This window comes from Narcine bancroftii, chromosome 4, assembly GCF_036971445.1.
Source record: "Narcine bancroftii isolate sNarBan1 chromosome 4, sNarBan1.hap1, whole genome shotgun sequence".
Classification (NCBI taxonomy): Eukaryota; Metazoa; Chordata; class Chondrichthyes; order Torpediniformes; family Narcinidae; genus Narcine; species Narcine bancroftii.
Window position 1 is genome coordinate 234,081,866 of NC_091472.1, and position 25,730 is coordinate 234,107,595.

At 42.0% G+C, this 25,730-nt stretch overlaps 1 protein-coding gene across 22 annotated transcripts in view; it reads left to right on the forward strand.

Moving 5' to 3' along the window:
• Positions 1–25,730, forward strand: part of LOC138761720 (ras-associated and pleckstrin homology domains-containing protein 1-like) — a 285,406-nt gene that overhangs the window by 233,238 nt on the left and 26,438 nt on the right. For all 22 annotated transcript variants that reach the window (XR_011356453.1, XR_011356454.1, XM_069934330.1 and 19 more), the window contains 4 exons: positions 1,771–1,914; positions 10,642–10,752; positions 16,598–16,696; positions 17,013–17,133. Coding sequence is in view for 20 of the 22 variants with exons in the window: in XM_069934330.1 (XP_069790431.1) it covers positions 1,771–1,914; positions 10,642–10,752; positions 16,598–16,696; positions 17,013–17,133 (475 nt within the window). In the remaining 2 variants the exon portion in view is untranslated. The remainder of the gene's footprint in view (positions 1–1,770; positions 1,915–10,641; positions 10,753–16,597; positions 16,697–17,012; positions 17,134–25,730) is intronic.

Genomic DNA, 25,730 nt, shown 5'->3' on the forward strand with positions numbered 1-25,730 from the left:
ACTGTTTTATTTTGAAAAAGGACTTTTTATTTAGTTATAGAGTTCTACACCATGGAAGCAAGCCCTTTGGCCCATCTTGCCCCTACCGACCAATCACATACTCCCATTTTGCCTGCCTTTGGCCACTGTCCCTCTAAACCAGTGGTTCCCAACCTTTTTCTTTGCACTCACATACCACTTTAAGTAATCCCTATACCATCAGTGCTCTGTGATTAGTAAGGGATTGCTTAAGTTGGGATGTGAGTGAGAAGAATTACTGCTCTAGATCCAATTGTTACTGAAATATTTTGCTTGAGAAAAATTGTAATTGGGCCATTTCCTTTGGAGTTATGAAACTGTGCACATAATGAGTCAATTAGGTACGATTACAACAGTGGTTTTCAACCTTTTTCTTTCCACCCACATCCCACCTTAAGAAATCCCTTACTAATCACAGAGCACCTATGGCATAAGGAATACTTAAAGTGGTATGTGAGTGCAAAGAAAAAGGTTGGGAACCACCAATCCTATCCATTTTCCCACCTAAATGTCTAATAGTTGTAACAGTTGTTCCCAATTCAACCTCTTTCTCTGGCAGCTCATTCCACAAACCCACCACCCTCTGTGTGCGAAGGTATCCCTCAAGTCACTTGGTAAAAGTATGACTATTTGTTGCCTGCCAAAAGAGAACAACCATTTGAACTCAACTCTGAAAAATTCTGAGAAAATGCTGGAAACACTCAGCAAATCAGGTGGCATCTGTTGAAGAGAAACATCGTTAATGTTTCAGTTCAGGTCTTTAACTCTGCTTCTCATTCCATAGACGCTGAGCATTTACAGCATTTTTCTATTTTTAGTTATTCTCAACTATCTGTCCAATTGGAAAAATAAATACATTCTCAGAAAAAAAACCAAGATCAGAATTTTTTTCTTAAAGCTTGTCAAGAAGAAATTTATTCCCCCTCCCCAATTCTCCATTTAAATCAAGCAACGCAACTCATTCCCAGTTTTGCAGGGTTCATTGCAATGAAGCATCATTCACTAGTCCACAAAACTTCAAGGCAAGAATATCTGCTGGATGGGTTTACATTCTGATAAACCCACGTTAGTGGAAAAATCATATGTCGAAAAGAAATACCGCACCTACCAAACATCATAGCCTACCTTAAATGTGCTCAGACCACTTATCATAGCCTACAACTGGACGAATTTATCTAAAATAAAGGCTATTTTATAATTAAATGTTGAACACCTTTTATTCCACACTGAAAAATTCATTTTTTAATCATAAAATATGGCACCAGCATACCTTCATAACTTAAAAAAAATTGTAAGTTGAGCCATTGTAAGTGGTGGAGCATCTGTAGCCAAAGTTTGACCCAGCAAAACAAAAAAAAATCCAAGGAACGTGTTGAAATGTCAAAGTCTCTTATCTGTGCAGCTGCCTCCAGCTGTATTGCCAGCACACTTGTCCAATTGGGACTGCACTCTGTGGAAGTAAGGAACATAGCCAACAAATAATAGGCCAGAAAATGAAAATTTGCTGAGTACAATTGAACAGCTTCAAATGATTCTGAATAAGCCTTTCTCTACATGAAAGGGGTTGAAAGATGTATCTGCTGAGAAAATGTGATGTCCTATACCCCTCATCATCCAATTTTTCCCTTTTGAATAGTCATGAGTCTAATGATGTGGGATATATTTCTTTAATTCCAGCAGCCCAGGCCAATTTCATTCAATTCTAATCTTTGCCTTTTAAGAATTTGTTGTTTTAATTTCCTTTGACTGCAGGAGTTTTTCTGTGGAAGTTCTGTGACTGTTCCAGAAATTGAGGGCCTGCTTTGGCTGAAGGAAGATGGCAAGAAATCATGGAAGAAGCGCTATTTCCTGCTTCGAGCTTCTGGAATTTATTATGTTCCTAAGGGGAAGACAAAAGTATGTTATTTTTTTGTGTTCTATTGAGATTATTTGTGATGTGACAGTTGAATTCTATCTGCAGTATATCAAAAAGAAGATGTGAATGCTTCTGGGAATGATTCTGAAAATGCTGCAACATCTCTAGATATACCTTTTGTTTTCACTCTTAGCATCAGAGTTGGTCCTATCAATAATTATTCATGTTATGGATCTGTGTTAATATTAATATTTAGGTTAATATTAAGTTATATTTCATATAAAAAATGTCTTAGTAAAGTAAGTTATAGAGTTTAAATATTGCATATGTATTTTTAGTAAGTTAGTTGTGGGCTGGTACAGGGTCACACACAGGTCACAACACATTTACAGAGAACCATTGTACTCAGAGAGAGAGTTCATTCTCAGAGTTGATTCCTCTGAAAAGCAGAGCCATAATAGAACAGAAGTGTTCCTAATTGAAACTCAAGCATCAGGTGTAGTTCTAAAAAGCAATTAAGCTTAGAGTTAAGTTTAGAGATAAGTAAGAAATGTTATGTTAATAATAGTTTAATAAAAACTATTATTTTGAATTTACCATTGTCTGGTTAATTTTCCATAACTGTTCCTTTGTTAGTACTGATAAGGGCTTATTAGTTTGTAACATTCACCAGGATCTGATTTTTGAGGTTTGCATAAGCCTGCATCTATTAACTATACAAGCTTTATCCAGGAATGATAAACAGTGATGTGGTAAAAGCTGGGTCTTGTGTGTTTCGAGGTTATAGCTTGAGAAATAAAAGGCACACAAAACGAGGAGTGCATTTGACATTGATTTAATAAACTGGCTGCTCTCGTATATGTAGTCAGGCTGACCCTGGCTGCCACATCACCAACGAGTATGGCCATTGTTCCTTCGGGCTCTGATTGGTGTCCTTACAACCTGCCATCAGTGACTGGCTGGATTAGCCTGTTTTTCTGCAGCATCATTGACGAGTGTGGTTTGTGCCACCCTGGGCACTGATTGGCCCTTTTGTGATCCATCGCCGGCAATTAGCTGGCTGAGCCTGTTTTGCAGTGGCCTATGGGCTTTTATATAGTCAGGCTGACGCATAATGCTGCCCGCTCGATTGCCATGTTCGAACGACGTCGCCGAAATCAGAGAGGTATTAGTACCTTTGGAAGGCCTGCCCCTTTGGTGAGGGATTGGGAGTCTAATTGGTTGATTGCTATCCAAATATGCTGGTTTAAATCATGAAAGTCTCTTCACTGCTGCCGATGTCCAGAACACAGGTGGACCCATTGTGTTGGAGGTCGTGATATGTCCCCTCGAAAGATCTTTGGAGAGGTGGTCAATGAGCGCCGTGCCTCACCAAAACATATTTATAGTTCTTGAAGTCTTTGGGGACTATAGATTGAGGATGGCCATGCACTTTGGAAAGAATTGGGGTAAGTGTTCCCAAGCGTTTGCACAGTCTGGCTAGGGTGGCTTCTGGTGGGTCTTCCGGGGTACTAGCCAAGAATTTGCCCAGGATGACTAAGGGCGTGCCGTACACCATCTCAGCTGCGGATATATTGAAATCCTCCTTGGGTTACAGTTCCAATGCCCAGAAGGACCCAGGGCAATTCGTTTGTCCATTTGGGCCATGAGAGTCTGGCCATGATGGCTGATTTGAGGTGCCTATGGAACTTCTCCACCAATCCATTGGATTGTGGGTGATATGCCGTTGTCTGGTGGTTAGGTTCCAAGGGCATTGGCCAAGGCTGCCCATAGGCTGGAGGTAAATTGGGGACCTCTATCTGAGGTGAGATGTTCTGGGACCCCAAAGCATGCCACCCAGTAATTTAGAAGGGCCCTAACACACGTCTCGGTGGATACCTCAGGTAATGGAACTGCTTAGGGCCATGTGGTTCAATAGTCTACAATAGTGAGCAGGTATCGAGCACCCATGACACCAATAGTGAGTCAACAATGTCCATATGAATGTGGCTGAACCTTCACCGTTGTGGTTCGAAAGTCTGGAGAAGGGCCTTAACGTGTGTTTGGATCATAACAGACTGACATTGTGTGCAAGTTCTTGCCCATTGGCTGATCTCTTTTTGGTGGCCATGCCACATGAATTGGTCAGCCACCATTCTGACAGTGGTCCCAATGCACGGAATGATGGATTGTGGACCACGTCGAAAATTTGTCTTTTCCAATTAGCTGGGATGATTGGGTATGGTTTACCTGCAGCTGTGTCACACAGAAGATTCACTTCACCTGAGCCGATTGTGACATCCTCCAGCTGCAGGCCAGTTACTGAAGTCCGATAAGCGGGGACATCAGGATCCGTTTGTTGTGCTTTCACCAGGGCCATGTAGTCGATGCCTTGGGTGGGGGCATGTATGGTGGAAATGGCAGGTCAGGACAATGTGGCAGCCACTACATTGGATTTTCCCATGATATGGTTAACGTTGGTGGAGAATTCTGAAATATAAGAAAGATGTCTCAGTTGCCTGGTTGTCCATGGATCTGAAACTTTGCTGAAAGCAACGATAGGTTGTTTATGGTTGGTGAAGATCTGGAATTTCCTGCCCTCCAGGAAATATTAAAAATGCCTCACTGCCAGGTACAGAGCCAACAGTTCATAGTCAAACGTACTGTATTTCAGTTCCGGCGGCTGGAGGTGCTTGCTAAAAAAGGCTAGTGGCTGCCATTGTCCATGCACCAGTGGCCAAGCACACCCCCGTTCACTGTATTCGAGGCATCCACCATGAAAGCTGTCGGGGCATCAGGCCGAGGGTGCACCAGTAGCGTTGCCTAAACAGAGCATCCTTAGCAGATTAGAATGCCTCAGCTGCCTCATTCGTTCTATATAATGTCTTTCTTATGACTGGATATGAGGGAGAATAATAGCCTCATGATGCAGGCTGCTGCCTGTATGAGTTGGTGGTAAAAATTAATCATACCAATGAATTCTTGTAGGCCCTAGCAATGACTGAATGGCCTTTCCCATCTTTATTAATCTGGCACCCGAAGAAGTCGATAGTCTCACAGCCGAACTGGCATTTTGCCGAGTTGATGGTCAACCCATACTCACTCAGGTGAGTGCACAAAAGTCTTAAGTGAGTAGCGTGCTTGGCGTGGTCACGGGTAGAAATCAGAATATCATTGAAATCGATGAAAACAAATTTGAGATCCCAGCCCATGGTGTCCATTAAGCTCTGGAAGGTTTGAGCTGCATTTCTTTTAATCCAAAAGGCATTTGGAGGAACTCAAAAAGTCCAAATTGGGTGATATGGCAGTCTTGGGGATATCACCAGGGTGGACCAGGATTTGACGATAGCCTGAGAATATCCGGGCCCCCTGATGGTTAGCGGTGAAATCTTGTTTGTGGGGGACCAGATACCTGTTGGACATGGTGGCATCATTGAGGCGTCGTTAGTCTCCACCCTCCTGATGCTTTGGGAACCATGTGGAATGGTGAGACCCACAGACTGTCAGATTATTGTACGATGCCTCCATTTTACGGAATTCCTCCCTTGCCAGGTTAAATTTCTCAGATGGCAGACGGCACGTCCTGGCGTGGAGGGGAGGTCCCTGAGAGAGGATCTGGTGCCACACCCCATGTTTGGGTGTTGCAGAGGTGAGATGTGGCAATGTAATGGAAGGAAACTCTGCAATAATGCGTGCAAGCACATTGACAGCATCAAATCACAGAAAATAGGTGTGTGGGCTGTGAGTCTAGTGTCACTGAGTGAAAGGGACTGGAAAGTCTTTGAGTGTACCAGCCCCGTCCCTTAATGTCCACCAGTAGAGAGATGGCTTGGAGGAAGTCAGCCTCCAGGAGTGGCTGTCGAATGAATGCCAAAGTGAACTTTGAGGTAAAATGACAGCTGCAGAAATGAAGGGAAATGGTGCGGATGTCAAAGATGCATATGTTTGAGTTATTGGCAGCCCTTAGTTTCTCAATCCATTCTTTGGCTCTGGGCGTTGGAGGTGGAGAGGGGAAGGATGTTGACCTCAGCTGCAGTGTCAACCAGGATCTGACAGTCTGATAAGGAGTCTCATTTATGAACCAGGCTTTGACATAGGCTGGCCGTGGCAGCCATCAATGACGGCGGGCTCTGGCGTTTCCCGGGGACGTGCAGGGGGAGCAGCATTAATGGACCTCTGAATCCCAGCGTTGTTGATAAAAACAGTACGGCTCACTGGTGGGGTCCATCGCATGGGTGGTTGGTCAGTGGGTTTCCTAGCTAGTCGCAGTTGTCGAGGGTCGTCACCTGTTCCAGCGTAGCTCAGGCATCTATCTTCACTGCCCACAGCACGTTCGCTCAGGCAGCTACCTTTCTGGGGTTGTCGAAATCCTCTTCTGTGATGTGCAGCTGGATGTCTTCAGGCATCCGCTCCTGAAAGATCTACTGAAACAGTGGGCAAGAGCTGTGGCCATGGTTGAGAGTGAGCATGTCGCTCATGAGGACGGAAGGGGCCCTGCCCCAAACTGTCTATATGCAACAGTCAGGCTTGAGAGCCCATAAGTGCGGGTTAGTAACTCCTTGATGGCCACATACTTCCCTTGCTCCAGGGGCTGCTGAAAGAAGTCAATGATCTGGGCCGCAGTGTCCTGTTCAAGGGTACCACATTGTAGTAGCGCATGTTGTTGGCAGAGATCCACCGAATGGCAGCCTTGGCTTTCTGTAACCACACTTGTGGCTGCGATGTCCAGAAGCTCAGCAGCTTCAGGAGACTGATGTTGAAGGTTGGTCTTCCATTTTAATATCTAGCGTTGGGTTCAAAAACGCCGGTTGGATCAGTCAGGGTAATTTCTGTGGTGTGTCTCGAGTTTATAGCTCAGGAAATAAGACACACACAACAAGGAATGCATTTGGCACTGATTTAATGGACTGGCTGCTCTCTTTATAGTCAGACTGACCCTGGCTGCCATGTCACCAACAGGCATGGCCAGTGTTCCTTCAGACTCTAATTGGTCTCCTCGCAACCTGCCGTTGATGATTGGCTGGATCGGCCCATTTTGCTGCAGCATCATCGATGGGTGTGTTTTGTGCCGCCCTGGGCACTGATTGGCCCTTTCGTGATCTGGCAATTGGCTGGCTGAACCTGTATTGCAGCGCCCTATAGGAACAGGCCACTGATGCATCATGCTACCCACTCAATTGCCATGTTCGAATGGCATGTTCTGTGTCGGCCTGTGGCAACGGCCATGGGCCACTACAGTCTCATCTAATCAGGAATAAAGGATTATAGCTTTAGAAAATGTGGATATTCTGAAATAATTATATTAAGATGTATTCATTGTGTATACTTTTAAGTTGAGGATTTGATACAATTTTTGCTGCAGATTCCAAACTGGAAATATAAAGGCTAGGGGAGACATGCAATAATAACCAGAAGATGGAGGGCTAATTTAAACTGTGGTATTTCTGTATAGAGTGGGATGTGTTTTTAAAATACACATTGGTCCAATATGTGGAGCTACAAATGGCCACACAAACACTGCCACAATTTCAAATGCTGTGTGGTTGCACTGTGTTATTTAAATAATATTTTCTGAATGGGTGGCAACTCATTGATAGAAGGCATGTTGTTTGCCCAGAGCCAGGCTTTGAAATCTGATGGGGACTGAAGAGGAATTTGGAGTAGGGAGAGAAATGTGCAATTATAATACACTGGGAACTAGTGACAAATGTTCAGGCATAGAAGGCAGTTCTGCAGAAGTAATATAAGAAGCTAGAGTCCAAATTTAAAAAGCAGGATCATATAGATCATCTCTGGATTAGTATGTGGGCCACATACCATTAGCTTAAGATGTACAAAATCAGCAAATTTAATGTTTCATTCAGGGATTGGCATGGGATAAAAAGGTTTCAATTCATGAGGCATCAAAAGTTCAAAGGTTCCTTTTATTGTCATGTAATAATACATGAAAAATGTAATATACATGATTTAAAGAGTCACCATGAGCATTGTCCGGCACCCCTAACGATATGAGAAAGAGAAGCAAAAGCCAGTCCCTTCAGAGTCATTGAGTGTTTGTGGATTTGTCTCCAGTGCTCCTCCAGCCTGTGCAGTCAAACATACTCCAGCTCAAGCCATTGGCAAGCTGAGCTCCAAATCCAAACTTCCAATTTGATCAGGAAGCTTTCAGTACCAAGCCCTCTTGGTGGCTGTTCAGGAGCCCCTCTTGCCCTTCAGGAGCCCTTAGCTCTCTCTCAAATCCCAGTTTCGATACCACCAACTGCTAAGGAAATAGGGACCAGCACTTTTGAACAGGCTTCATTTGAAGTCCCTAGAATCCTAGCAAATCAAATAATTGGAACAATGGTTTTCAACTAAATTATGATTGAGGGAAATTTAAAGACCCAGAGACAAGACAAAGTATCTCTGCAGCTTCACATAATTCATGATTCAAGATGCATGGGGCAAGAGGATGAAAGTACTCAAAAACCGACAGTGAATGTGGAGTTTTGGGAGTCCTTGATAAAATGGAATTCTGGAGATAATTAAATGAATTTAAAGATGGTATTGGACAATGATTGAGGTTAATGTACAGTGAACAGAGCTGTGGAATATTGATAATGATCATTTTTTGAATGTCAGGATGTGACTGGTGAAGTTCCACAGGTTTTGGTGCTTAGGTCCCTGCCATTCACAATCTGCATCAACAGTCAACTATATCAAACCTTCAGACAAGGGTGGTGCTGTTGTGGATTGGCACACTGACCTCTATTGGTCAAAGCTAGATGAACACTCTCAGACACCACCTTTTACCCTTCAACAGGATCTCACTAAAACTCATAAAACCACCAACTCATCACTTCCAATCATCTCCCTTCTACAGTCTCCAACCTTATTGTTTCTCAACCCTGCACTGCTCAGATCTACATCCTTCCAAAGCTTCACAAACCCAATTGTCCCAGCAGGCCCATCATTTCGCGTTCTCCAGTCTTACCAATCTGGTATCCGCTTAACATGACTCAGTTTGTCCCCCTGAATCAGTCCCTCCCCACCTACATCTGCAATACTTCATGTGCCCGCCAACACTTCAACAACTTCCTGTTCCCTGAACTCAACTGTTTCATCTTTACTATGGGTATCAAATCTGTATGCACGGTTCATGCCCTTTGTTTTTTACTAGACAACAGATCCAACCAGTCCCATTCCACTATCACCCTCCTCTGGCTGGCAGGACTTGTCCAGTAATTGCCTCCTCAATAACCTTTCCTTTGACTCATCCACTTTCTACAAGTTAAAGGAAAGCCATGGGTTATGCCTGCCTTTTTGTTGGATATGATGTAATCCATGCTACAAGCTTACTCAGGCAAGGCTCCTTCACTCTTCCTCCACTACATGCGTGCTGCATCATGCACCCATGATGAACTCATCGACCTTATCCCCTTTGCTGCCAACTTCCATCATGACCTTAAATTCACTTGATCCACCTCTGGCAAACCTCTCCCTTTGCTTGATCCCTCTGTCTGTGGGAGACAGACTCTCAACAGACATTTTCTACATCCCTCAACTCCCACAGCTATCTCATTTTCACTTCTTCACAGGATTCCATTCCTTTTTCATAGTTTCTCCGTCACATCTGTTCCTAGAATGGTCTTCAAGTTGAGATCATCCAAGATGTCCTCATTCCCAAAAACATGGCTCTGCCTCTACTACCATCAACTTGCCCTCACTCTCATATATTCCATTACCCACTTCTCTGCCCTGTCCCCCTCCCCCCATGTTTCAATGAGAAGAGGATTCCTCTTGTCCTCGCCTACCATTGTCCAAGCCTCTGCATCCAACAGATCATCCTCTTGCCATTTCTGCCACCTAATACGTGATCCCACCACCAGACACATCTTTCCCTGTCCTCCCCTCCCTCCATTCTGTAGGGACCGCTCCTTCCTTGACTCCCTCATTCAGTCCTCCCTTTCTACCTATTGTCCCCTTGGCACCTACCCATGCGACCACAGGAATACACATAAGCTCACACCTCCCTCCTCACCACCATTCAGGGCCCAAAACAGTCCTTCCAAGTGAAGCAACATCACTTGTGAATCTGCAGTGGTCCCATTGTGGTCTCCTCTACATCAGAAGGACAGGATGGAGACTGGAAGATCACTTCTTTCAGCACCTTGGCTCTGATGAAATAGTGGGGATATCCCAGTGGCAACCCATTTCAATTCCCTTCCCCATTCCTGTGCTGACATGTCTGGCCTCGGTCTCATTCACTGCCAGACTGAGACCACCTGCAAATTGGAGGAACAACATCTCATCTTCTGTCCTTTTAAAATATTCAGTGCTCTGCTTTAAGACCCATAACTGAGATGAGATAGTATTTTGATTTTCTCAAACAATCATAATTTCAGAGAGTCTTTGAATATTTTAAAGACAGAGATAGATAAGGAGTAGAAGGTTTGTTTGTTTGAATGGACAGAAACATAGATCTGAGTTCAGCCATAATTTTATTTAAGGGCAGAAGTGGCCTACTCACACTTTTTATTTGTATGCTAAGTACATTTTGAGAAATGGCCAGCAAAGATGGGGCAATTTTTGAACGTTTGGCTGTTGATGAGATTACGCCATTGGCCTCCTGGCTCATATTTCAACCCCTCCTTTTGTTTAAGAAAAACAGTATCTACCCACTTAGGAATATCGGGTTTGCTTTCCAGCTCTTGCTTTTCCTTGCACATACAAATGTAAATATTTATTATGAGAAGTGTTTTCACTTTCAGAGGGAATATTGAAGGAACTTGTGCACTTATATTTTCTAGACATCTCGGGACTTGGCCTGTTTCATTCAGCTGGACCATATGAATGTGTACTATGGACAGGATTATCGAAGCAAGTACAAGGCCCCTACAGACTACTGTTGTGCCCTCAAGGTGAGGTGCAGCTCTTGGTTGTGAACATTTTTATATTGTGCATTAGGGCAGTAACTTCTACAAGTTTATTCACCTGATCAATTCAGTTTATTGATCCATTTAGCCAGGATTTTACTGAATGGTGGAGCAAGCTCAAAGGGCTGAATGGCCTTCTTTGATCCTATATTCTTGTTATCCTCAGAATCTGAGAATGGGAAGGGAAACACTTGACTGAGATCCAGTTTACTCCAGTCGTATTATTGGCCAATTTAAAACATGAATACTATATGAAGTTTCCCAGTACTGGAAAACTGTCAGTGAGATGGGAATCAATGAGAAAACAAACTGAAATTAGCTGTAAATTTCAATGTGAGCTTCAAAAGATCGTGTACCAATTGAATTTGTACTTTCCAGCTGTGTTCTGGATATCACTTTTTTCCATCCCAAAGTATGCATGAGAGGCTTTGGTTGGCTTTTGTTTACATGTGGAACTTTCAATGATGAATGTATCTATACATTTTGATTTTTCCTACATCTCCAATATGTGCGGTACAACTCCAATTATCTGAAATGGTTGGGACCTGGCCTATGTCGGATAAATGATTTTTTTTGGAGAACTGGTCATTTATAAAAAAAACAGCCCAGTAGCAACAGTAAATCACTTGTAACAGTGTTTAAACAAGGGAAGGCTTTTTAAGCATTAAAATATGTTTAATTCTCACCAAAAAAATTGCTGACCGACACCTCCCCACTGAGGCACTGCTCCTGCCCAGGAGCTTGAGGTTCCTGCTGGGACCTGGAGCCCGAGGTCCTTGCTTCTGCTGGCAGCCAGCCCGACAACCCCAGTCAGTTCGGCTCTGAAAACTTTTTGGATAAATGAGGATTTCTGATTTGTTTCAGATATCCTTATTTATCAGAAATTTTTAAAAAATATTTGGAGAATTGGAGTTGTACTGTATTTTGGTTATAAAATTTTTGTACCTTGAACATGTATCTGAACCTGTTTTTAACTTTTACAATTTGGCAGACTGTTGTTTAGAGGTGCTAGCAAATATCAAAGTTAGTGTCTCACTTCTTGGGTGCCGATTAGCACATCATTAAGTAATTGAAAATAAAAGCAGTAACATGTACCTCCCCCATGCACACCCCCCCGCACCACATGATCAACCTCACCCCCTGCCTCCCCCACACACACAACCCTGCACACTCCTCCCACGCCACCCCGCGCCAAACCCCCACCCACGCACCACAGCCCTAAATTATTTTTAATTTCATGTGGTGTTATCATGGCATAAGTTGCTTGTGTGATTTAGTACTATTGAGGTAACATTCTAAGAAAATGAAACTGTGTTTGGATTTGGACAAATTATCTATTGAGAAATCATACAAAATACCATCTGAGATTTTCCAACCTGATTGAGAACAAATGAGCAGCAGTAATATTTTAAGGAGGGCTGCAGTTTATTATTAACCATTGGCATTTTTTTCTCCAATCTTGGTCCCCAAAGCTATAATCCTGCTGATCAGAGAAAGGATAAAGAACAATAATAACCTTGAATCTTTCCAGACAAATATTTTTATTTCCTTGAAATGACTCTGAAAAAATCGATCCTCTGCTGGTCTCACAAGAAAATAGGAGAAGGCCGTATCACCCTCAAGCCTGCCCTGTCATTCAAAATGGCAAATCTATGCTGGCCTCATCCATGCCAGTTACCATTTTACCTGATCTTTCAAATGCCTCCATCCAAAAAGGCTTCAATGATCTAGCCATGTGAACTTCAGTTCTTATACCCTGTCATCATCTTCAAGTACCTGCAAGACTTGGGCTTTTTAGCTCCATTTTTCTACTGTTGACCATTACTAGCAATCTCCTGTCCCTTCTTAGCCAGTCAACTTTATTAGACAACTTAAAATCTGCCCCTTCTCCAGTTCTAATGTAGGTTGTATTTTAGCCTCAACAAATTCACAGCCTAATTTGTTCTCTGGCCAAGTTTTGATCCATATCTATTTTTTTTTTGCCCCTTTTCTCTTTCCCACTATAAGTCTTCTTTCCTTGACACATCACTCTCATTTCATTCCTCTCAAACCACACTGGCACTCCCTGACATTTCTTCTCTCATCCCCAGCTTATCCCCAGATAAGATGATAGTTTCCCTGTAACAAACCTATTGAGAACTCATCCCCATTCCCCAATATGTCCTCTGTGGTTAATTGTGCCACTCAACTTCCTGTTCAAGTCCCCACACCATTAGCTGATCCCTACAGTGAAAGGCAGTGGGCCAGCAATCACTGCCAGTCTGCATTTCTCACCAGAATTCCCCAAAAAGCAGCTGCAATGTGGCCAATGGTTTAACCTGCTGCATTTATCTATGTCTGAAGTGTCTACACATTTACTCAAGGTCAATCAATTCTGAACAGAATGACTACCTACCTTAATTTGGTTGGGGAAAATCTGGTGTTCTGATTATGTGATAAGATTTGTCCTGCAATCACCAAAGCCCAGACAAACTTTATCATGGATTGGCTCATTGGAGGAGGTGGGGGTAATAGGGGGATGATGGTTCTGGAGGAGGTAATAGTGGTTGGAGCAAGGCCCTGTTAGCAGCAAGAACAACATCAAAACTTCTTCAGTTATACTGTGAAAAGTATACTGACTGGTTGCATCATGGTCTCGTTTGGAAGGTAAGTGCAGAAGAATGCATCAAGCTTCAGAAAGTGGGAAACTTAGTCCTGTCTATCACAGGCACTGAAGAGATCTATCTGAGACACTGCCTCAAGACGGCAGCCAACATCATAAAGGGCCTCCTTCACCCTGGTCGTGATCTCTTCTCACTGCTTCATTCAAGCATAAACCTGAGGTCCTGCACCATTAGGTCCAAGAACTGTTTTTATCCAACACCTGTCAGGTTTTTGAACCTCCATCTATTACCCAAACCTTAACCATAAATTACTCTGGGACCACAAAAAGATCTGTCACTATTGAAATTTCATTTTTTTTCTGCAACTGAATATTTATTATCTATCCTTTTTGTATTTATTATCTTTTTTTCTCTCTTGGCATATTATGGTAGTTTAATTTAACATGATGTAATTGGTGCATCTTTCATACCCGTTTGAATGTAGCAAGAAAGAATTTTGATGCATCTGTACATTGTACTTTTGTATATGACAATAAACTCAATCTGATGTCAGGTAGAATCCTCAGGCACTGGGCTAGGGGGATTACCTTCAATAGTCTTGCACTGCTTGAAGGGAATGAGGAGACAATGGGATAAAACTGGAGTGGGATATTAGGGATGCTGAGAGTGAGTGGAATTAATTAAACTAGATTAAATATTAAAGTGCAAGGAAGATTACAATGAAAAGGGTGTTAATGAATGTGGTGATTATGTGAAAGGAATTAAAATGGGTGGGATATTGAATGATTTTTGAATTAAGAGTGGGATTGCACAGGTGAGATATTAGAGAAAATGGGAAGTGAAGAAAGTATGGGATTGGGTTCAGCAGGATTGCAGTAAAGTGAAAATAAATCACTTTGTACTTTCCCACATAAAAACATGGCAGTCTTAAAGCCAAATACTGGAGATGCCAAAAATATGAAGTGAAATCAGAAAATACTGGAAATATGGAGAAACAAATCAAGCAAATGTTTTGCATTGATGACTTTAGTTGTAATTGCCAAAAGAGAAAAAAACAAGTTATGCTTTAAGTTGCAGAACAGGTAGAGGGTGGAGAGAATAAAGGAAATACCTATGATCAGATGAAGTCCAAGACAATTGAGATGACATTGCTGCCCTTGGTGCTGACTGAGAGATAGTAGCTTTTAAATACAGCTGATCTGTCTGGAGGAGTGTAAATAGAGAGAAGTAAATGAAGTCAGATGAGGAAATAATAACATTTTCCAACTGTGAGATACAAATCCTACCAGTTGCTGAAAATCTGAAATGTATGAATAAGTTATAAAAACTCAGATCAGGTCGCATCTGTGGAAGAAATCTGACATTACAATTTGATGATTCTCCATCACAATTGATGGGTTGGACATCAATTAGAAAGGTTATTATCTGAATGGGCAGCAAAACGGCCAAACAGGAAATGAGGCTATGTTCTTTGAACTTGTTTTTTCTGTAAATGTTACAAAGTCAAAGACTACAAAGTCAAAATGGAAGTGACATGGAGCATTAAATAAGTAAGCATCTGGAAGCTTGGGGATCACCATTTAAGACTGAATGGAGGTACCTGCAAAGTGAATGCCAGATCAATGTTTGGTTTCACCAAAGTAGAGGAGGCCATGAACACTAGAGGAAAAGTAGGAGATTCACTGTTTTACCTAAAATAAAATGCTTGGGATTGTAGATGACGGAAGAAAAAGTGATGACAGGAAAGAATGCTTCACCCGTTGTTGCTTCAAAAGACACTATGACAAGGTGGGTGTTTACCAATGGAGAGACGTGGACAGAATGGCTTCTTTGGAAAGGATAGAGAGCAGGGTGATATGCCTGGTGTTGGTGTCTTGACGGAGGTGCTGAAAATTGTTGTGAATATGAGAATGGTGGAATGGAAAATAAGGTCATGGGGAACCCTTTGCTGACTTTGGAAATATTGAAAATAAAGCAGATATGTCAGGAACTTTGTCAAGTATTGGAGAGGGAAAGCCATTTTTAAGGAAGAAGAGGAGATATTTCAGAAGCACTGGTCAGAATAGGCATAATGGAGCTGGGGAAATGGAAAATAGTATTAAGGCCTTGCAGAAAGCACAGGGCGTTGCTCATCTATCTCCTGAGGTGAAGTTAGAGAAGTCAAGAAAGTTGAGGAACACGTGAAAGTGAGGACAGGGTAGAAAGTTAATTAAAGTTTATAGTTCTGTACAAATGGAGGAAGCAGAGATGATACACTCATTAATGTATTTGAAATAAACTGTGATTCATGGAGCCAGAGGGGAACTGTTCCATGTGCCCCATAGCTAGACATTAGATTTAAAACTTTTCTTTGTAATATCAAGTTTACCCAGGTAGAAGGAGAGACAGGTCGGGTTCCTGTTTAAGGAAGAAGTGAAAGGCTCCTGGTCGATTCTGATGTGGGATGGAGATGTAGAGCTACTGAATGTTTTTATTGAAACATTCCTTGGCACCAGCAAGTGGGAAGCCATTAAAATGGGCATGAGAGATGTCACAGATATAAATTGGAAAAGACTGAGGAAAGAATATTCAAAGTATAAAGAAATATTTTCTTGTAGAAAAATCAATGGATGTAATTGCTTTTTTTGTCTTGTAAAAGAGGGCTGGAAGGTTTTGAGGATTATGAAATTTGAGGCTATGAAGGGAAAATTTATCAACAAAATTAAGTCAGAGATATCTGGTCATCATTACTCTGATACTCAGGAGTGAAGTATAGTCCAGAGGAAGGTTTTAGCAAGCAGAGGTTTGGCCTTTGAAGGCAGGTTTCATTTAATGAAGTACAACACCCACACCTCCAACCTTATCAGTAGGATCAAAAGGTTGGGAGTGGTCCTGACTGAGCAGCATTCTGGAAATTTTGAGGTGAGTCTGTTAGGATGAGTTAGGGGAGTGAAAATTTTAAACTATTGATGTTTCATCAGCAAATAGCGGTAAATCCAGATCTGCCACTTGACTATTCCTGAAATCTTTTCCAGGTGTCTTCCCACTGTTACCAGACCTTGTCTCACCAGTTTTGTGATGTGCAAAAGCAGGAAGGCCGAACAACACCGTTCCTTTCATTCTAAACGTATTGTGTATGCTACCTAGTGTTTAAAATTTCCCATTTCTCATCTAATCAGTGTCTTTTCTTTTGCGAGATTTTTGCCTGTTATTTCTGCCATGTGATTAATTAAGATTTTGTTCTGCAGCATCCTCAGATTCAGAAGAAGTCTCAGTACATCAAGTATCTCTGCTGTGATGATGTCAGAACTCTTCACCAATGGGTGAATGGCATTCGCATTGCCAAGGTAACTTGCTGTTAGAATGGGTGCCATGCTTTTCTTAATCCTTGGGTGGAGAAGAGAATTTAATTTGGTTGCTTATGTATTCTCCTAACCTGAAAATGTGAGTTTGAGACTTATTACCAATGTGAAAGAGTAGTTTTTGTCCAGCACTGACCTTATTAAGAAGTCCCCAGCTGTTGTGGTGAGATTTGAATATATCTGGAACCTTCAGTAAAATTCTGGATTATTGGTCCAGCAACTTGATCACCATGTTTCCCTTTGGAAATGCGCAGATGCTGACATGATAATATTAAATAATCTCTTTCATCTTTGCAATCAGTATGGAAAGCAGTTGTATGACAATTACCAAGATGCTTTGAAACGGGCTGAAGCTGCATATGAATGGTCATCCCTTTCCAGTGCAAGTATGAAATCTGGATCCAGCTCTTCCAGTTTGCCAGGTAAATAAATTTCTGTGCTTATCTTTAATTTTTACTCTCAACTAACTGCTGGTCCTTGACTCTACTGCCAAAGTTATTGATTCTCATTGACTTTGAGTGTCACAGGAATGAATGTCAAGCAATTCCTCAGTTATGTCACTGCACGATAGGAAATCCCACCACTGTTGGAAAGTTGTCTTGGTTGCTGTTGTTTATGGCTATAGCAAGATTGAAATAAATCGAAACTGATAAGTGCAGAAATAGTTTTACATTAGAGACATACAGTGTTTCAGAGGCTCATAAATGTGTATAAGACTTTGAAAAGAAATTCTGCAGGGAAAGAAATTGAATAAATGTGCCATGTGATTACATAACACATTTATCTATATGGTTTGAACAGCTCATTTCTGCTCTTTAGGTGATAGCAAAGTAATATCAACAGATGGATGGTGGGAGGGAAGTGGGTTCATTCTGACATAGACTGAAGAAAGATTGCACACCAACAGGATCCTTCTCTGATTAAAATGTTTGAGTTTCTTTGAATTTTGGAGTTGCCTTGAGTCAGGAATGACTGCTCGTGAATCGCATTCAGAATTAGACTGAGCATGAACTAATAATTCTAATCTGGATAGCGTGGGTGCTGTAGTTTGGGGAAAAAATCTGTTCTTTAAATTCACTGCTACTGGATATTGATGACTTTTAAAATATAATGTGTTTGAACTTAATAATTTAAAAAGGTTCCCCAGTTGAGATTTTTAACAAGCTCAAGTCCATTATTTTGCTGGAAGAAAGTTAAGAAGTTGAAGGAGAAATGAAAAGTGGCCATATGAATACCAGCCAATGTTCTCTGGAAGAGACAACAAGTGGAATACTTTGTGGGGTTTTTTTTATTGTACTTCCATGGATGATATGGAGACACTCCTGTAAGATGCCAGTATGCAATTGTGGCCAGGTGTCCACTGTAAAGATGCAAATCATTCTAATGGACAGTCAAGGGATGAGAAATAGGCAATGTAGATAGTATACAAGATGAAATGATTACCATTGTTGAGAGTACATTCACAAGCGATAAAGGAAAATATTTGTGTGATCATCTATTGGAAATGTCTGCTGTCTTAAAATGCAATCTTGACTATTGATTATAAACCACAGAAAATTGATGAAGTTGAAAGGTTTGGTAGTATTTGCAGCTGAGGGTCAAAAGCAGAGATTTGAGTTGAGTAAATTAAAAATAACTGCAAATGCTAGAAATCTGAAATAAAACTGAAATTGCTAACAAGGCAGCATTTGCTGATAGATAAACAGTGTTGATGTTTCAGCCTTTCTAATTCTCAGAACTAGAAACATGGAAAAACAAGTTAAAGCATGGGGATGGATGCTTTGGACAAAGCGAATATCTCAGTGCCAAATTCTGCTGATAAACTGTTGATGAAGCCACTTGGCCCGTAGATTAATGGGTAGACCACAAAAGGGAACATGAAGCAAATCCCTGCAAGAAAGGGTTTGCTAGTGGAAAGAGGACAACTGAGTAGATATTACAAGTGGATGACTTGCAGCACATCTTTCCAGTTCTGATACATAAAGAGAAGATATTGAAATCAGTGGAGATGCGAGAGATTGCATATGCTAGCATCTAGACTTCTAGGAACTTGCTGGTGAACGAACTCAGTGCAATGAGCAGCCAAAGGGGGAGAAAAAGAATGGTCAATGTTTCATGCGAGAGCCCTTCATCGAGACAGAATGCAGCAGGAGATAAACTAGAATATCTGCAGATGCTAGGTTCTAGTGCAATACACAAAAGTCCTGGAGAAACTGAGCAGATCGAACAACATTCCTAAGACATAAAAGGCAATCACCGTTTTGGGCCTGAGCGCTTCATCAGGAATATCGAAATCAGGCTGATGACAGAATAAAAGGGAAAATAGGTAATATGTCATTGGTGAATACAGGTTAGAGGTTAGAAGAGAAAGAAGCTGAGAAGTGATACAGGGAGAGGGCAAAGGATGGAGAAGGAAGGGATGGGAAACTGGAAGAGGGAGACAGAGGAGTGAGGGAAAGAGAGAGGCTTGGGGAGGGGTTTAATGGAAATTGGAGAAGTTGATCTGCCTGGTTGGAGAGTGCCCAGACAGAATATGTTTAATTTACAGCACATTGGTTTGGCAGTGCAGGAGGCCATGGATAGGCAAGTCAGTGTGGCAATCATTTGTAGAATTGAAATAGTTGCCTACTGGGAGGTCCTTGCTGTTGCAGCGGAGAGAGCAAATGTGTGTAACAAAGCAGTTTCCCAATCTTCTTCCAGTCTGGGACAGAACTGGAAAGGAGAAGGGGATGAGAATGGAAGGGATCTGGGTGGAGGTTGTGGGAAAAGGGAAAACAATGGGGAGGAGGAATGAGAGGGAAGAACAGAGTAGATTGAAAGAAAAGAGGGGACTTGTTTCCTGAAATTTCCAGATTGTTTATTGCCACTGAAATCATTGAGCCAATGTAAGCTTAAGGAATAGTGCAGGAGGCCACAGACATGAAAGTCCAATTGAGATGGAGAATAAATGTGACACCCAATGGAAACTTGGGGTTGCTCTTGCAGTCTGAACACAAGTGCCCTGCAAACCTGTGTTTGGTTTCTACGATGTGGGGAAAGCACATTATGGGCATCATATGGAAGAAATGCAAATGAATCACTGCTTCACATGGAGGACTGTTCAAGCCCCTAGATGATGGGAAAAGTGAAAGGATTGGGGTTGCATGAGAAGTATAGATTATTTGGCTTATAAATATATGGTATTCTGCCTTCACAAATATTTGTTGAATATCTTATTTTTAACCATCTGATTTGAATTACTGATCATATAAATATTGAATTGATAAAATTAAATTATGATAGATGACCTTGTGCATAGAAAGTTGGAGATGCAGTATTTCTTCAGGGAGATGAGAGAAAATAGCTTTCATTGCAGTGACTGGATACATCAAAGGAAGAGATGATAAAATGGATCAGGACTTCATGGGAATTGTCAACAATTTAGCTTCATACCTTTGTTTTTACTTCTGCAAGTTTATGGTCTGGAGCATCAAACTTCCAGACATTTCATTTGCATTCTTCCTGCAGTTTTCTAGCACCAAACTGCTCAAGATTCTGAGAGCAGACTGGCATCTTGTTGGGGAATTATCAGAGTTGGTTAAACGGAGACTTGGCTAAGTTAGCTGTCAAAATATAATTTACAGCTGTTTCATGAGTGCAGTGTTGTTGTGGCCTACCCTTATCATGGAACATTGCTGCCTAGGGCTTTTTCATTTTGAATTCAGATGGCTTCTGCAAGCAAGTTCACTGCACAAGATCCACAAAAGATGAGTGCTTACTTCAAATTGTACATCAGCATTGAGTGAAGGCAGCTCTCCTGGCTGAATTTGTGAATGCACACTGGGAGAATGGGCTTAGTATGATGCAGTGTAATATTGTAAGGATTGATGCAGTATTTTCAAATTGGAGTGAAAGAGCTCAGTGTCATGTTTTGAAGCTCTGTAGCATAGTTAGGGATGCTCAATTTTTAAAATTGCGACGATTGGTTCAAATTGTTTGTCTGAATGTAAAAGTAGCAAATGTTAGAAATACTATTGATTTTGAGTAGCATTTCACAAAAGAGGAAGATGTTAGATGTTTTAACTCTCAAGATCTAAAACATAGTCTTTGAGCATTCAGTCTTTCTTCATTCTTCATTAATGCCATCTGATATACTGAATGTTCATAACATTTTCTGTTTTATTTTCAGTTTTGCACCTTTCACAGTAGTTTGCTTTAATGTACATACAGTATCATCCATAATGTTTTGGGCAAAGGTGCATTTTCTTATCCTTTATTTGCCCATATGCTCCACAGTTTTAAATTTGTAATCAAACAATTCACGTGATTAAAGTGCACATTCCACATTTTATTGAAGGGTATTTGTGTACATTTTGGTTTGACCATGTAGAAATTACAGCACTTTTTATGCATAGAGTCCCCTCATTATGGGGCTTCATAACATTTGGGACATAGTAATGGTATGCACTGTATTTTAAATTACAGGTAGTCATGTTTAATACTTATTGCTTTGCATGCAATGACTGTTTGAAGTTTGTGATTCATAACCATAACCAGGTGCTGAGTATCTTCTCTGGTGCAGCCATCTTCAGCTCCTGCTTGTTTCGGGGCTTATCCCTTAGGTTTTCTCTTCAGCATTTGGAAAGCATGCTCCATTAGATTTAGATTGGGTGACTGACTTGGCCATTCAAGAATTTTGCAGTTTTTAGCTTTGAAAAACTCCTTTCTTGCTTTAACAGTATGTTTGGGATCATTATCTTGCTGCAGGATAAATGCCATCAAATGAGTTTTAATTTTTTTTTAAATTTAGACATACAACATGATGACAGGGCCGGCTGCCCAGTTACACCCAGTACATTTTTAAGAGTGGGAGGAAACCGAAGCTCCCGGGGTAGACTCGGGGGAACGTACAAACTCCTTACAGACAGTGCAGGATTCGAACCCCGGTCCCGAACACTGGTACTGTAATGGCATTGTGCTAACCAGTACATTAACCATTTTTCCTTGAGTTTGGAGGTATTTGCTCTAACCTGAACTGATAAGATGTTTCTATACACCTCAGAATTTATTTTGCTACTGCCATCAGCAGTTACATCATCAATGAAGATAAGTGTGCTATTACCTGTGGCAGCCACACATGCCAGGCCATAACACCCTCACCACCATTTTTCTCAAATGGTATGCTTTGGATCTTGGACAGTTCCTTTATGACTTCACACTTTGCTCTTGCCAGCACCCTGATACAGGTTAATCTTGGTCATCTGTCCACAAGACCTTTTTCCAGAATTCTGCAGGGCCTTTTAAATACCTCTTGGCAAACTATAATCTGGCTCTGGCCATCCGTTTCTACGGCTAACTGGTGGTTTGCATCTTGCAGCGTAGCCTCTGTATTTCTGTTCAGGACATCTTCTGTGGACAGTAGTCATTAACACATCCACACCTGCCTCTTGATGAGTGTTTCTGATCTGTCGGACAGGAGTTTGTCGGACGGGAGTTTCATTATGATGAGAATTCTTCTGTCATCGGCAGTGGAGGTCTTCCTTGGAATACCAGTCCCTTTGCGATTTCTAAGTTCACCAATATGCACTTTCTTCATAATGATGTTCCAAACAGTTGATTTTGATAATCCTAAAGTTGATCGATGTCTCTTACTATTTAATTCTTGTTTTTTAGCCTCATAATAGCTTCTTTGACTTTCATTGGCACAACTCATGGAAAAATGACAATTATAGACTTAAAAGCTTAGAAGCAAGCCAAGCTCTCTTATACCTGCACCATTGCAGTAATTAAACATACAAGATAAATAAAAAAATACCTGTGAAGCCAAATGCCCAAAACATTATGGTGCCCTGAAATGAGGGCATCATATATAAAAAGCTGGCTCTGAATGGGCAACTAAAGCGGCATCGAGTGCAAAGAGTAGTTCACGGACAAGTTGCTCTTGTGTCTTGGTGTGAGCTTGCAGGCGCCTCAGATTGAAGAGACTGCCATCCGTGCGGTACCGGATGTAAACAGAGTCCCCACCATGACTACCAGCCCCCCCACATCTCCATCAGGCACACAAAACTCAAAACGGTCAACCAGTGTACCTATCTCGGCTGCACCATTTCATCAGATGCAAGGATCGACAACGAGATAGACAACAGACTCGCCAAGGCAAATAGTGCCTTTGGAAGACTATACAAAAGAGTCTGGAAAAACAACCAACTGAAAAACCTCACAAAGATAAGCATATACAGAGCCGTTGTCATACCCACACTCCTGTTCGGCTCCGAATCATGGGTCCTCTACCGGCATCACCTACGGCTCCTAGAACACTTCCACCAGCGTTGTCTCTGCTCCATCCTCAACATCCATTGGAGCGACTTCATCCCTAACATCGAAGTACTCGAGATGGCAGAGGCTGACAGCATCGAATCCAACGCTGTTGAAGATCCAACTGTGCTGGGTAGGTCACGTCTCCAGAATGGAGGACCATCGCCTTCCCAAGATCGTGTTATATGGCGAGCTCTCCACTGGCCATCGTGTCAGAGGTGCACCAAAGAAGAGGTACAAGGACTGCCTAAAGAAATCTCTTGGTGCCTGCCACATTGACCACCGCCAGTGGGCTGTTATCGCCTCAAACCGTGCATCTTGGTGCCTCACGGTTTGGCAGGCAGCAACCTCCTTTGAAGAAGACCGCAGAGCCCACCTCACTGACAAAAGGCAAAGGAGGAAAAACCCAACACCCAACCCCAACCAACAAATTTTCCCCTGCAACCACTGCAACCGTGTCTGCCTGTCCTGCATCGTACTTGTCAGCCACAAACGAGCCTGCAGCTGACGTGGACATTACCCCTCCATAAATCTTCGTCCGCGAAGCCAAGTCAAAGAAAGATATAAAAAGTGCTGTAATTTCTACATGGTCAAACCAAAATGTATACATATAACTTTGAATAAAATCTGGAATGGACACTGTGATAGTACAGATTCTATCACCAATGTGTATATGTACAGATGGTAGTGTAGGATGACTGTGATTGGCTGAGAGTGTAGCCACACCTACTGGCAAGTCTTAAAGGATTTCTCCTAGCCAGACCAGGTCATTCTGGACTGGTCGACCTGCTTGTGATATGCTCCAGTCTTTTAGTTAATAAAAGCCTTGGTTTGGATCAACAAGTCTTTGGTTCTTTCGACGCGCATCACAAGCACTTTAACTACATGTAAATTGTTTGATTACAAATTTAAAACAATGGAGCACAAGAGCAAATAAAGGAAAAAAATGTCTTTGTCCCAAACATTATGAAGGACACTCTATTAGAGAAGAACTACTTGACAACTAGTAGTGTGAAGGCATGGAGAGAAGGGACATGCTCATGTTTTCATGAATTTCAGGGAATGTAGAAAATGAGGAAAAAAATGGATAAGATGGTCAGAGCAATTCAAACTTTCTAACAATGTTTGATTTACAAAGTTTGAAGAAATGAAATGCTGGTGGACTGTCAGATTTGGATAGATATTTACACTGATTTAAAGTGGATTTTTACACAAAGTATCAGCAACAATGTGTTTATAGTGCACTTTTAATGTATCCAAGTGTCTCAAAAGTTTTATGGAAGAAAATATGACACAAGACCATAAGAAAACATTGGGCAGAAGACCAAAAGATTGATCCGAGGAGTTTTAAAGATCACGTTTAGGGGAGATGCATGGATGTTTGGGGAGGAATTCCAGAACTAAAGTTGAAGAGTTTAAAAACATTTAAATTCAGGAAGAATCTTGAGTCTTTTGCTGGAATAGTAGAGAATAATAGGACTAGAATGATTAAAGGTGAAAATCAAAACTTAGTATAGTAAGTTTCTTGCTCAACAGGAGCTAATGAAGGTCAGTAAAGACTCAAATGATGGGTAATTAAGATTGTTATTTAGACATAGGCAAGAAAGTCATGGATAATCTGGCACAAAATATGAGAGACTGACAAGGAATGTGTGCATAATCAAGATGTAAAAAATTGTTTCAAAGCACCTGAAGTGAATGGCAGTTTGATAATCTTCTTTGGCTTGGCTTCGCGGACGAAGATTTATGGAGGGGGTAAAAGTCCACGTCAGCTGCAGGCTCGATTGTGGCTGACAAATCCGATGTGGGACAGGCAGACACGGTTGCAGCAGTTGCAGGGGAAAATTGGTTGGTTGGGGTTGGGTGTTGGGTTTTTCCTCCTTTGTCTTTTGTCAGTGAGGTGGGCTCTGCGGTCTTCTTCAAAGGAGGTTGCTGCCCGCCGAACTGTGAGGCGCCAAGATGCACGGTTTGAGGTGATATCAGACCACTGGCGGTGGTCAATGTGGCAGGCACCAAGAGATTTCTTTAGGCAGTCCTTGTACCTCTTCTTTGGTGCACCTCTGTCACGGTGGCCAGTGGAGAGCTCGCCATATAACACGATCTTGGGAAGGCGATGGTCCTCCATTCTGGAGACGTGACCCACCCAGCGCAGCTGGATCTTCATCAGCGTGGACTCGATGCTGTCGGCCTCTGCCATCTCGAGTACTTCGATGTTAGGGAAGAAGTCGCTTGAATGAATTTTGAGGATGGAGCGGAGACAACGCTGATGGAAGCCTTCTAGGAGCCGTAGGTGATGCCGGTAGAGGACCCATGATTCGGAGCCGAACAGGAGTGTGGGTATGACAACAGCTCTGTAAACGCTTATCTTTGTGAGGTTTTTCAGTTGGTTGTTTTTCCAGACTCTTTTGTGTAGTCTTCCAAAGGCGCTATTTGCCTTGGCGAGTCTGTTGTCTATCTCGTTGTCGATCCTTGCATCTGATGAAATGGTGCAGCTGAGATAGGTAAACTGGTTGACCGTTTTGAGTTTTGTGTGCCCGATGGAGATGTGGGGGGGCTGGTAGTCATGGTGGGGCGCTGGCTGATGGAGGACCTCCGTTTTCTTCAGGCTGACTTCCAGGCCAAACATTTTGGTAGTTTCCGCAAAACAGGACGTCAAGCGCTGAAGAGCTGGCTCTGAGTGGGCAACTAAAGCGGCATCGTCAGCAAAGAGTAGTTCACGGACAAG